The 14,868-nt window shown below is 44.8% G+C and overlaps 1 protein-coding gene across 6 annotated transcripts in view; it reads right to left on the minus strand.

The window, feature by feature from the left end:
- LOC130203717 (SRC kinase signaling inhibitor 1-like) overlaps positions 1–14,868 on the minus strand; it is a 66,113-nt gene that overhangs the window by 15,237 nt on the left and 36,008 nt on the right. For 5 of the 6 annotated variants that reach the window (XM_056430091.1, XM_056430092.1, XM_056430094.1 and 2 more), the window contains 4 exons: positions 12,868–12,894; positions 6,278–6,479; positions 5,884–6,013; positions 759–915 (listed from right to left, as the gene is read on the minus strand). In XM_056430091.1, the coding sequence (XP_056286066.1) occupies positions 759–915; positions 5,884–6,013; positions 6,278–6,479; positions 12,868–12,894 (516 nt within the window). Of the gene's footprint in view, positions 1–758; positions 916–5,520; positions 5,533–5,883; positions 6,014–6,277; positions 6,480–12,867; positions 12,895–14,868 lie in introns of those variants that run through there. The other variant, XM_056430095.1, reaches the window with a different exon arrangement.

The raw sequence follows: 14,868 nt of genomic DNA on the forward strand, positions 1-14,868 counted from the left end.
AGATGGAACTCGCTAGTGGACGACATTTTGGCTGAACTAATAACTCTGGGGCCACGATCATTATTCTCGTATCCTAGCAACAGCCCCTCACTCACACTCACACACACACGACTTAAGGCTGGTTTGATGTAAACAGTTGACCTCTAAACACATTAGCAGGCGGCTGTGCACTACGGGTGTTTCGATTGACAACAACAACAACAACAAAATCAACAAAATCAACAACGCCCACTGTAGACAACTCCCCTCCTAACATTCATTTCTTCATGTGTCGTTTATAATTCATTCTATTCTATAAAAACAGCATTTCGCTTCTGAAATCCCACAAATTACGGAACGTCTTCTGATTTCCATAATCACAACGAGACGATTATGGAAATGAGAAAACGTTTTAGTGGCTCGTCAATAAACCCACAGAAAAGAAGACGAGTTCCTCTAGAACGAAGCCCTCGAACGCATCAACGAGAACACACACATCTGTTTCACCAGCTTTATAGACTGATCTCCTCAGATCCTCTGGTTGTATAGAAGTCTATGCTTCATGTGTTGAAGCTGCATTCTCTCTATTGTCCACTAGGGGGAGACTCCTCTGGTTGTATAGAAGTCTATGCTTCATGTGTTGAAGCTGCATTCTCTCTCCTGACCACCAGGGGGCCACTCCTCTGGTTGTATAGAAGTATACGCTTCATGTGTTAAAGCTGCATTCTCTCTCCTGACCACCAGGGGCGAGTCCTCCGGTTGTATAGAAGCCCTCTTACCCGCAGGTCTCCGTTAGCCAGCCCCGGGTAGGTCCCGTAGATGGGCTCTTTGCAGTAGATCTTGATGACGCAGCGGTCCTGGACGTCCCGCGGGTCCTCCAGCTCGTAGAAGACGTTCCGGGTCTCGTCTTTGATGAGCAGAGCCGTGTTGGGTGACCTGCAGATCAATAATCACATCAGGCTCCGATCAATAGTCTAGACCCACTCGGAATACGACGAGCAGGGGGAACCGAGGTGAGAGGTCTGAGTCTGTGGACTCAGGTAGCTTCAGACCTCAAGGAAACACCTCCAACTCGGATGTGGATTCACTGAGACTGAATTCAGTTTCAATAACAAATGGATTCAATTCAATTCAATTCAGTTTATTTGTATAGCCCAATTTCACAAATTACAAATTTGTCTCGGAGTGCTTTACAATCTGTACACATAGACATCCCTGCCCCAAAACCTCACATCGGACCAGGAAAAACTCCCAAATAACCCTTCAGGGGGGAAAAAAAGGGAAGAAACCTGCAGGAGAGCAACAGAGGAGGATCCCTCTCCTAGGATGGACAGATGCAATAGATGTAATGTGTACAGAAGGACAGATTTAGAGTTAAAATACATTCAATGAATATGACAGAGTGTATGAATAGTTCATAGTAGGCATATTCCACGATGGAGACCTCCACGATCCATCAGGCAGATGGCGGTGGGGAGGAGGAGTGGGCGGAGTCTCAACAGGACAGTGGCGTAGTCATGAGCAGGAATTCCACGACCCAGACGATCCATCAGGCAGATAGGATCTATGCCGTCTCATAGGGTCCGATGACCCCATGAGACGTAAAGTCAAAGGACTTCGGGCAGAAAGCAGAGTTAGTAACGTGTGATTGAGAGATGAAAATTCATCCTTAAGGAGAGAAAAAAGAGGAGATAGGTACTCAGTGCATCCTAAAACGTCCCCCGGCAGCTGTCAGCCTATAGCAGCATATCAAGGGGCTGGACCAGGTGAACCTGATTCAGCCCTAACTATAAGCTCTGTCAAAGAGGAAGGTCTTAAGTCTACTCTTAAACGAGGTGACTGTGTCTGCCTCCCGGACTGAAATTGGAAGCTGGTTCCATAAAAGAGGAGCTTGATAACTAAAGGCTCTGGCTCCCATTCTACTTTTTAAGACTCTAGGAACTACAAGTAGTCCCGCATTTAGTGAGCGTAGCTCTCTAGTGGGGCAATATGGTACGACAAGCTCCTTAAGATATGATGGAGCATCACCAATCAAGGCTTTGTAGGTTAAGAGAAGAATTTTAAAAGTGATTCTTGATTTTACTGGGAGCCAGTGCAGAGCAGCTAGTGCAGGAGTGATGTGATCTCTTTTCTTAGTTTTAGTGAGAACACGAGCTGCAGCATTCTGGATCAACTGGAGGGACCTAAGAGATTTATTAGAGCAGCCTGATAATAAGGAGTTGCAGTAATCCAGTCTCAAGTAACGAACGCTGAACCAATTTTTCTGCATCTTTTGAGACAAGATGTGCCTGATTTTGAAATATTACGTAGATGAAAGAATGCAGTCCTTGAGATTTGCTTTACGTGGGAGTTAAAGGACAAGTCCCGATCAAAGATAACGCCAAGATTCTTTACAGTGGTGTTGGATGCCAGGGCAATGCCGTCTACAGAATCCACATCACCAGATAATTGATCTCTGAGGTGCTCAGGGCCGATTAAAATTACTTCGGTTTTGTCTGAGTTTAACATCAAGAAGTTGCAGGTCATCCATGTTTTTATGTCTTTAAGACATGCTTGAATTTTACAGAGTTGGTTGCTCTCCTCTGGTTTTATCGATAAATATAGTTGAGTGTCATCTGCATAACAATGAAAGTTTATGGAGTGTTTCCTGATAATATTGCCCAAAGGAAGCATGTATAAGGTCTTCTATTATTGATGAGTAATAGGCTGCTCTGGCATTACGGAGGGCCTTCTTATATGTTTTAAGACTATCTCGCCAAACTAAGCGGGATTCTTCGAGATTAGTTGAACGCCATATGCGTTCAAGCTTTCGTGACGTTTGCTTCAGTTTGCGGGTCTGAGGGTTATACCAGGGAGCAAACCTCCTCTTCCTCACTGTCTTCTTCTTCAGAGGGGCTATCGAGTCCAGTGTCATTCTCAGAGAGCCTATGGCACTGTCAACAAGATGATCAATCTGGGACGGACTAAAGTTAGACCAGGAGTCCTCTGTTATATTGAGACGTGGTATCGAATCAAATACAGAAGGAATCGCTTCTTTAAATTTAGCTACAGCACTATCAGTTAGACATCTAGTGTAGAAACTTTTGACTAACGGAGTACACTCCGGTAGTATAAATTCAAAAGTTATGAGGTTGTGGTCTGACAGAAGAGGATTCTGTGGGAAGACGTTCAAATGCTCAATGTCAACGCCATAAGTAAGAACAAGATCAAGCGTGTGGCCAAAGCTGTGAGTGGGTTTCTGTACTCTCTGACAGAAGCCAATCGAGTCCAACAAGGAGATGAATGCAGCACTAAGGCAATCATTATCAACATCCACATGGATATTAAAATCTCCAACAATAATAACTTTATCGGTTTTAAGAACCAAACTTGATATAAATTCTGAGAATTCAGATATAAACTCTGAATATGGACCTGGTGGCGGTACAGAATCACAAATCGAATTGGCTGTAGTGTTTTCCAGGTTGGATGTGAAAGACTAAGAACAAGGCTTTCAAATGAGGTGTAGTGTAATTTTGGTTGAGGATTAATTAATAGGCTCGATTCAAAGATGGCTGCTACTCCACCTCCTCGACCGGTGCCTCGAGGAATGTGAGTATTAATATGACTTGGAGGAGTCGATTCATTCAGGCAGACATATTCTTCATGGCTCAGCCAGGTTTCAGTTAGGCAACATAAATCAATGTGATTATCTGATATTAAATCATTCAGTAACACAGCTTTAGATGACAGAGATCGAATATTTAGGAGACCACATTTAATAGACCTATTTTGTTGCACTGCTGAAATAATTGTGTTAACTTGTATAAGGTTATTGTGTACGACTCCTCTTCTGCTTACTTTTGATTTATTTAATTGAAGTGGCCGTGGGACAGACACAGTCTCTACTCTAAAGTCAAGGGTGGGTAACTGCTCGAATGGAAGAGCAGAGAAGGTGTTAAACTACAACTCTGCTCCCGGTTCCTGATCTGAACCCTGGGTTGTCATAGATTAAGTCCGGTGATCAACTTGGTCATATTCGCAGAAATGAGACGCGCTCCGTCCAACGTGGGATGAATGCCGTCTCTCCTCATCAGATCAGGTTTTCCCCAGAAAGTCTTCCAGTTGTCTACGTAGCCCACATTATTCGCTGGGCACCACCTCGACAGCCAGTGGTTGAAAGACGACATTCGGCTATACAATTCGTCTGTCTGCAAATTTGGGAGAGGGCCAGAGAAAATTACGGTGTCCGACAACGTCTTGGCATAAGCACACACCGATTCCACATTAATTTTAGTGACTTCCGACCGGCGGGCTCGGGCGTCATTACCACCGGCGTGTATTACAATCTGACTGTATCTCCGCTTATCCTTAGCCAGCAGCTTCAAACAAGACTCCACGTCGCCCGCTCTGGCCCCGGGAGGCACACGACTCTGGTCCGTGGCTTCGCTATTTTCACGTTCCTGACTATAGAGCTCCCGATAACCAGGGTGTGTTCCTCAGCGGGTGTGTCGCTGAGCAGGAAAACTGGTTCAAACGTGAAGTGGTTGGTGCACAGCGGGCTTCTGTGTAGACTTACTACTCCTGCGAACAGTTACCCAACCATCCGGCTGCACGGTTACCGCGGGCACAGCTAACAGCTGACTGTAGCTCCGCGCCGACTACGGGAGAGGGCGGGCTAACTAGCATAGCTGTCTGAGCTTCGATAGCGCGGAGCCGTGCATCTAACCCACTTAGACCTGCCTCCAACCTAGCAAATAAACTACACTTGTTGCATGTATCGTTATCATTAAGGGAGGCAGGGGGATAACTATACATGAGACACACTGAGCAAGAGGGAGCGGGAGGGAGAGAAGAAGAAGTCATGCTCGCTGTTGAGCTGGCAACCAGAGCTTACCGGAAGAGTGAGATGATGCGTTCAGGAGCAGCTCACTGAGACTGAATTCAGTTTCAATAACAAATGGATTGTTCCGTGATCTCGTGATCCAGATCACGGAGTCCAGATCACAGAGTCCAGATCACGGAGTCCAGATCACGGAGGTCCTGCAGAGCTCTCCCTCCTCAAGGACCCCAAAGTAAAGACTTTAATCTCAAGGCTTTTAATGTGGAGACACATCAGAGCCCAGCTTTAAGTTTGAGTCGTTATATAATTATTATGTACAGATTTTTTATGTTCATAGATTTTTACAATAATTATATACAGGTAATTATATAGAGATATTTATAGAGATTTTTAGAATAATTATATACAGATTTTTATATATATTTATAATAATTATATACAATAATTATATAAAGATTTGTATGGAGATTTTTACAATAATTATACACAGATAATTATATATAGATTTTAAATTATTTTGGGGGTTTTAATAGTGAAATTATTAATCTGGTAAAGGTTGTAATTTTATATTTATTCATTTAATATTAAAAGCAGTGGATTTCCATAAAAGTCACTAAAACCACATCTCTCCTCCTTGTTGTTGTTATTGTTATTGTTGTGTGAGGTACCTGATCATGGCCATGGTGTTTACTTGTTGTTGTTGTTGTTGTGTGAGGTACCTGAGCATGGCCATGGTGTTTACTTGTTGGTGTTGTTGTTGTTGTGTGAGGTACCTGAGCATGGCCATGGTGTTTACTTGTTGTTGTTGTGTGAGGTACCTGAGCATGGCCATGGTGTTTACTTGTTGTTGTTGTTGTGTGAGGTACCTGAGCATGGCCATGGTGTTTACTTGTTGTTGTTGTTGTTGTTGTTGTGTGAGGTACCTGAGCATGGCCATGGTGTTTACTTGTTGTTGTTGTTGTTGTTGTGTGAGGTACCTGAGCATGGCCATGGTGTTTACTTATTGTTGTTGTTGTTGTTGTGTGAGGTACCTGAGCATGGCCATGGTGTTTACTTGTTGTTGTTGTTGTTGTGTGAGGTACCTGAGCATGGCCATGGTGAGCCTCTGGGGGAACATGTGCACGATGAGCGCCCTCAGCGTGTCCAGGCTGGTGAGCTCGTGGGTCAGGTGGACCCGGCGGGTCTCGTCCCCGAGCTGCAGGAACAAGACCCCTGGGGGGGGGGGGGGGGGGGTAGAGAGTCAATTAAACATCCAGTTGAGCTCCAGACAGTCACTCTAGGAACCTCTTGAAGTCGCTGCTGGAAACATGCTAACATGTAGCATGTAGCATGTTAGCATGTTTACAAATATAAACATGTTTCCTGGTGGCTTCACTCTCTTATGACAACTCACTCCTTCCCTCACTCCATCCTCCCCTCCCTCCTTCCCTCCTTGCCTCACTCCTTCCCTCACTCCTTCCCTCCTTCCCCCCGTACCTGGCGCCCTGAGCTTGGCGTGGCTGGAGGAGCGGGCCAATGGGAGGCTCTGGCGGAGCCGGTTCATCCGGTTGAAGCCGGCGGGGGCGTCGGCCTCCGACATGGCGCCGAGGTTCTCGGCCGAGGCGAAGGAGACCCGGCCGGCCTGGTCGGCGAGGGCCGGCTGAGTCGGGCTGAGTCGGGTCGCCCGGGGGGTTCGAGACTGAAAGACAGTCAGGAGTTAGAAGAGGGGGGACAACTCTTCTTCAGGTGGAAACAGAGAAAGAAAGAAATCTGGCGTTCATATTTCCCACAGGAGTCAATAACAAGCTAAACAAGACGTCTCTGTGGACCCCCCCCCCCCCCCCACACACACACACACACACACACACACACACACATACACACACACACACACACACATACACTCCCCCCTGACAAACATCCAGAAGTCTCCGTTGTCATTTTGAAGTGTCTTCGGTTGCAGCGATAAGTTATGGTGGAGGACGCAAGACAAACTTCGGATTGTCCCCGGAGGGACATTGACCCACCTCGTATTGCTTTAGTTGCAAAGCTGCATTCTCTCTACTGACCACCAGGAGGAGACTGCTCGGGTTGTATAGAAGTACATGCTTTATACTGTATGTTAAAGCTGCATTCTCTCCTGACCACCAGGGGGAGACTGCTCCGGTTGTATAGAAGTACATGCTTTATACTGTATGTTAAAGCTGCATTCTCTCTCCTGACCACCAGGGGGCGACTCCTCTGGTTGTATAGAAGTCTATGCTTCATGTGTTGAAGCTGCATTCTCTCTACTGACCACCAGGGGGAGACTGCTCTGGTTGTATAGAAGTACATGCTTCATGTGTGAATGCTGCATTCTCTCTCCTGACCACCAGGGGGCGACTCCTCTGGTAAACACCTCTCTGCAGATGGAGAGGAAGTGAACAAATACTCTGAAGCCCAAAACCTGCCTGATGGATTGAAAAGCATGTTTTCTCCAAACTATCTTCATTATTGTCAGATTTTAATCTTTACAACGGTCCTTGAACACATCACGTGTAAAATAAAACGTTTTGCATCAGGGTCCGTCGTTTAATACGTCGTTTAATACGTCGTTTAATACGTCGCTTAATACGTCGTTTAATACGTCTTTAATACGCGGTTTAATACGTCGTTTAATACGTCGTTTGATACGCCGTTTAATACATTGTTTAATACGTCTTTAATACGCGGTTTAATACGTCGCTTAATACGTTGTTTAATACGTCGCTTAATACGTCTTTAATACGCGGTTTAATACGTCGTTTAATACGTCGTTTGATACGCCGTTTAATATGCCGTTTAATACGCCGTTTAATACGTCTTTAATACGCGGTTTAATACGTCGCTTAATACGTTGTTTAATACGTCGCTTAATACGTCTTTAATACGCGGTTTAATACGTCGTTTAATACGTCGTTTAACACATCGTTTAATACGTCATTTAACACGTCGTTTAATACATCGCTCAATACGTCGTTTAATACGTCGTTTAATACACGGTTTAATACGTCATTTAATACGTCGTTTAATACGTCGTTTAATACGTCTTTAATACGCGGTTTAATACGTCGTTTAATACTTCGTCTAATACGTCGTTTAATAAGCCGTTTAATACGACGTTAAATACGACGTTTAATACGTCGTTTAATACGCCGTTTAATACGTCTTTAATAAGCCGTTTAATACGTCGTTTAATACGTCGTTTAATACGTCTTTAATACGCTTCGTCTTGTCGTCGTTTAATACGTCGTTTAATACGCCGTTTAATACGTCTTTAATAAGCCGTTTAATACGTCGTTTAATACGCCGTTTAATACGTCTTTAATACGCGGTTTAATACGTCGCTTAATACGTTGTTTAATACGTCGCTTAATACGTCTTTAATACGCGGTTTAATACGTCGTTTAATACGTCGTTTAATACGTCGTTTAATACGTCTTTAATACGTCGTTTAATAAGCCGTTTAATACGACGTTAAATACGACGTTTAATAAGCCGTTTAATACGTCGTTTAATACGTCGTTTAATACGTCTTTAATAAGCCGTTTAATACGTCTTTAATACGCCGTTTAATACGTCTTTAATGCGCCGTTTAATACGCCGCTCGCTCCCGTTTCGTGTCTACATCACTTAATCCTCTTGGAGACTCCGTCGTCCCGTTATTTGCTCTGCACGCCGTCTGCTGAGCGAACCATCGCCGTCTTGGCAGATGGCGGCGATGTGTCAATAAGTGGTTCTGGCCACGTGCATCATCCGGGGCGTAAGCCTTTTAGCGGTGGCTGAACCACGCCTCAGATCGGGGAGGAGACGTCCTCCAGCGAGCATCGTATCGACAGCAGGGCGCTGGCCGGGCTCTGGAGGCTCAGGCCACGTTTACACATAGCCGGGTATTTACAGAAACGAAGATTTCTGCCCCTCCGTTTTCAAAAATAACGTCGTACACACAAGGTCATTTTCAAAAAAGTTTCTGTTTATATGAACTCGCGCCATACGCCCCCGGGCGCCGTCATAACTATGCCAAACCTGTAGTCGGCAGTGTAACGAAAAGGATAAAGACATGCAAACCAATCAGAATTCTCAAGATTCGAGACATCCGAGGAGTATCCTCATGTCAAGGAGGAAATAACTCGGGCGCACCTGACAACGAAAATGAAGGCAGTCGATACTGGACGTAGGAGCCAATGTTGCCAGGTCCGCGGTTTTCCCGCGGAATTGGGCTACTTTTGAAGTGTTGCCGCGGGTTGAATTTGTTGTCCGCTGGTTCGGGTAGACCTATTTTGCATGCAAATTACATGAATATCTTTAAATAAAAATCCATATTTTAAATGAAATAATTTATTTATACACAAATCCTACCAAACTGACTCCAGATCAGCACGTACACACATGGACATTGGACATGTCCACATACACACACTTTAAAAGCAGTGTATATGGTTTGGCACGGGCATATTTTGAGTTCTGATATTGGGCTGGTACACACAGACCTGGCAACCCTGGTAGGAGCGGCCAAACTAACTGTAAACATAGAACGCTCACATGACGTGAAGCATTTTTAGTCGCATACTGTGACGTTTGACAACCTAAAACTCCGTTTGACTTAGTTCACACGCAAACACAAAAACGGAGTTTTCAGAAATCTCCACTTTGGCCGGAGTTTTTAGAAATGATCGTTTTCCGTGATAAAACCTCCGTTTTTGTGTAAATGAAAGGCCAAAACGCATGAAAAAATATGCGTTTTCCCATCGTGTAAACGGGGCCTCAGACCCTCCGGCCGGACGCTCTGGTGCGTGTCGTCTTCATCGGGTTAAACGACTCGTTGGTACACGATCAACTATTTATTAGTTTTTTTACGTTGTGCAGTTTGTAAAAGTCTCTGAATGAAAGCTATGATGTCACTTTATGAAGCACAACAAAAAGAGACGGGAAACCTAATTGGTAGGGATGCCAAAGACATTCTTCTTGGCTCCGCCTCCATGATAGTGAAGAAATATACAGGACAGTTCAAAGGTTTGGGGTCACCCAGACAATGTCGTGTTTTCATTGAAAACTCACACTTTATTTATCAAATTAATTGCAAAAAAGACGTTGAGGAGGTTATAAATAATGATTCTTATTGTAAATATTAAGGTAGTTCTTCTTGTGGCTCAAAGGAAGGCTAGTTTTATAGCTTCACTCAGCAGCATAACTGTTTTCAGCTGCGCTCACATTTAAAGGGTTTTCTACCCCTCCGCTAGTCTTCTAAGGCGATAACACAATGTACCACTAGAACACTGGAGATGGGCCTCTACTCACCTCTGTAGAGACTTCATGACACACCAGAGAATAGACATTTACACATTAACTATGGAGAGAGTATTTATGATTCATTTAATGTTATCTTCATTTTGAAAAAACAGTGCTTTGAGAAATAAGGACATTTCTACGTGACCCCAAACTTTTGACCGGTCGTGTACATTTTGTTTTCCAGTGGGCAGGAATGTTTGGAGCCACCTGATGACGTCATTTAAATATGGTAATTAAAATAAAGAGTTCTTCTGTTCAGAAAACCAGAATGTATATATATTTATTTATATCAATATCATGATCAAGCATGGTGGTCCTCCCTGCATTCGATATTTGATATTCTCTCTTCAGAAGAACTTTTGGTACAATGACAACATGCACAACAGCTGCAGCTCCATCACGTTTACATTATCACATAAAGAGAGGCATGCTGGGTAATATATATGCTAATGAGCGCTCTCCGTGTCGTTAGGTGGCATTACAGAACGGCGGGGACGACACTTCTTTAAACGAGCCTCGCCTCTAACGAGACGGAGAAAAATTAGCCGCCCGATAATTCCAGCGGAAAACGAAGATGGTTGCTGAATAGAACCCCCCCCCCCCCCCCCCCACACACACACCCGCCACAATGGTACGTTCCTCCAGAGAACGAGAGATGAAAAACAGAACGTTAATATTTGTACCAGTGAAGCTTCGAAAAGGAGAAAATTATACAGCAACGTACGACGGCTCCTCGATGTGTGATTATCTGTGTGTGTACGTGTGTGTGTGTGTGTGTGTGTGTGTGTGTGTGTGTGTGTGTGCGCGTGTGTGTGTGTGTCTGTGCGCGTGCGTACTTAGTGAGCTGGCAAACCAGTGAAACATCAAAGGGGACCAGTGGGGGACTGTTAAACACACACACACACACACACACACACGGCGGGTCCCACTGCTGCAGGGGTTTGTGTTGCATCGGAGGAGGACACGCCCCCCCCCCCCCCCCCCGACTCCCCCGGAGGAGGGGGGGGGGGATAACCAATCGTGAGCGAGCTGCCGACCAGCATCGACGAGGAGGAGATGGAAAAGAGAGACGGTGCGTTTGTCGAGTGAGAAGAATAACACACACACACACAGACACACACACATACATACATACATACACAGACACACACAGAGACACACACACATACACACACAGACACAAACACACACACACACACACACAGACACACACAGAGACACACACACATACACACACACATACACACACAGACACAAAGACACACACAGACACACACAGACACACACAGACACACACACAGACACACACAGACACACACAGACACACACAGACACACACACAGACACACACAGACACACACACAGACACACACACAGACACACACACAGACACACACACAGACACACACTCTGACACACACACAGACACACACAGACACACACACACAGACACACTGACACACAAGAGACACACACAGAGACACACACACACACACAGACACACAGACACACACACACACACACACACACAGACACACAGACACACACTCAGACACACACACAGACACACACAGACACACACACACAGACACACACAGACACACAAGAGACACACACAGACACACACACACACAGACACACAGACACACACACAGACACACACACACAGACACACACACAGACACACACACAGACACACAGACACACAGACACACACATGCGTGAAAGAAAATGAACGATGATGGTTATTTCTATATCCAAATATTTTCTTGATATATGACTCGATATGACGCGTGGTTATTTATGACCTGGAACCGACCAATAGCATCGCGGCATCCATCCATCTGCACCGTGTGCTCGTTATCACGCTCTCCTGGGTAAGTCCCGCCCCCTGGAGCAGCCCATTGGTCGGGCGTGGGACCAATGGGCTGTCCTCAGCCTAAATACAGGAGATCAATGCCCAACATTTGATTTTGAATGTGTCGCTGAATATTTTCATCAAACTCACGAAGCTACAGAAGATTTCATTTAAATAAAAATTGTCATGAATAAAGTTTAATTTAATTTGTAATAATTCCTGAAACATGTCACTAATGTGTAACAAAATCTCAGACTGTAGACTTCAATACAATCAGAGGAGTCGCCCCCTGGTGGTCAGGAGGAGAATGCAGCTTTAACACATGAAGCATAGACTTCTATACAACCAGAGGAGTCGCCCCCTGGTGGTCAGGAGAGAGAATGCAGCTTTAACACATGAAGCATAGACTTCTATACAACCAGAGGAGTCGCCCCCTGGTGGTCAGGAGAGAGAATGCAGCTTTAACACATGAAGCATAGACTTCTATACAACCAGAGGAGTCGCCCCCTGGTGGACAATAGAGAGAATGCAGCTTTAACACATGAAGCATAGACTTCTATACAACCAGAGGAGTCGCCCCCTGGTGGACAATAGAGAGAATGCAGCTTTAACACATGAAGCATATACATCTATACAACCAGAGGAGTCGCCCCCTGGTGGACAATAGAGAGAATGTATAGAAGAAGACTTGAAGCTAGAGATTAAGACATAAACTCATGTTTACAATGTTTATTAATATGGGAATAAATCAATCGATCTCCATTTTAAGTGAAGAATTTACTTGAATTCGCATGCAGTGCAAGATAACTAAACAGTGCATCGCCGACACTGAATGCAACGGGAAAAGGCGATCGGGCAAAGACCCAATGAGAAGTTATGGGATGCACACAGAGGGACGCATTCACACAGTGTTGGCACTGACCTTGAAGCTCCAGTAGTTTGGTTGTTGCTAAGGGGGAAGGAGGCAGGGAAGGAGAAAAGGAAAATGGGGGAGGAGAGGAGAGGAGGAAGAATTAGCGAGTGTGAGACATCTCCTCATGTGTGAAGCTGCTAAACAGCACAAAGTGAGACGTGCACGAGGCGCCACAAATGTTGGCTAACGAAGGCTAAAAAGATCATTTTATATATATATATATATATATATATATATATAAATAAAATGTTTTACTCCAATGCAGTGATACGAAAAAGTCTCCACCACTTTGCTGAGAAACACAAATTGTCGTGAAACAAACCAATAATTTTCCGTTTTCCTTTGCTCATTAGTCTGGGGGGTAATTATTGTGATGATATCAGATTAACTTGCGTCGTCCTTCACTGCCGTCATAATAGGACTTTAATTGCTTGTAATTGCCTCCCAGGCAATGAATCAAATGTTTGCAGTGACTTCACACACACACTAATGACGGAGCTCCTAAACTCTCCCGAGCTGCAGCGCTGGCTGCCGTGGACCCAGGAGCCGGATTAACAAGATCCACGTCCTGGATTAAGGAGCCGCCACGCAGGGCAGCCTCCTCCTGGTGGGTTCACACTCAGCGGATCAGGCTAGTTAGTTAGCATGCTGGCTTGTCCATCTTCAGAACTGGATAGTTAGCTGGATAGTTAGCTCGCTAGTTAGCTTGCTAGTTAGCTTGCTAGTCTCCGGAACTCCCACCCGCTCTTCATTCACAGCCAGTTGTTTTTTGTCGGGCTCATTTTCTGTCTCCAGCGTAGCATGAAAACATGGTGACGTTAGCACGGTGGCTAGCCAGCTAGCCAGCCCGCTAAATAAGTAACATGTAACCAACTTCATGCGTCATCCACACACTCGTGTCACGCCGTAGGAAAGCACATCGCTATCGGCAAACGGGTAACAACTTTGTTCGGATCATTTTTTGGGAACAGTTAAAGCGTGGAGGAATTTCACAAGCTAGCTAAGTAGCGAGCCGTCCGCTAGTCGTCTTGCTAACTCCACCATGCTTTATGCCACACTGGTGACTGAACGTGAGCTCACAGCCGTCTCTTCATCTCTCTCACACTTTAGCCTGTTAGCGACATTTATCGTTACAGCTCTAATACTTTATCCTGCTAGCAACATGTATATTTATCTCTCCAATATTTAGCCTGTAAGCAACATGTATCTTCCATAATTACATTATTGTTACACAGCTACATGATTACAAAGACACACCCGACACGGACTCATCACATAAACACAAGGTCTCAGTTCTTTGACACGTTCTCGTGATGAATCTCTCAATGTTTACTCGAGTCTGACCACATTCCCAACTACACTCACAGTGGATTGTGTTCCATATGTAATTCATAATAGTGTCAGGAACAACTGCAGTGAACTACACATCTTTATAGTTTAAATACACATTGTTCCTCGGCCACAACAATCGACTTGCAAACAATTGAAGGAACTTCAATGTGACTTCAAAGTAAAAGCACGGATGAGTGATGTTGTTGTCTGAGTCTACACTTCATCACCTCTGCTGTGTAGACCAGGAGTTCCCGAGCGATGACTCTCTGGTGTCGGTGGAACGTCGTTCCTGCGTGAGCAGCTGCTCTGGGAGCCACGTTTTGTCTCTCGGCTGCGACTTCTTTAATCCATCTCACTTTATTTGAAAAATGGAGTTGAAGGATATTTAAATAAAAGACGGACGGGCCCGCGGGTCGCTCTGACCCACATTTCATTTCAGAGCTCCGTGTGGTGCGTCAGCTTCAGTCAAACAAACATACCTGCATACCGACAACCAAATACTTTATTTATTTGGTTGTCGGTATGCAGGTATGTTTGTCTGATGAAGCTACACAGTCAGATTCTAGTTCCCTCAAAATCTTTAAATACCAGTTTTTGAGACTTTAAACTCCACCATTTCATTAACTTCCATTTAGAGAATCTGTTTGGAGCACGTGCAGTAGCCGAGCAAAATAAAAA

This window comes from Pseudoliparis swirei, chromosome 13, assembly GCF_029220125.1.
Source record: "Pseudoliparis swirei isolate HS2019 ecotype Mariana Trench chromosome 13, NWPU_hadal_v1, whole genome shotgun sequence".
Lineage (NCBI taxonomy): Eukaryota > Metazoa > Chordata > Actinopteri > Perciformes > Liparidae > Pseudoliparis > Pseudoliparis swirei.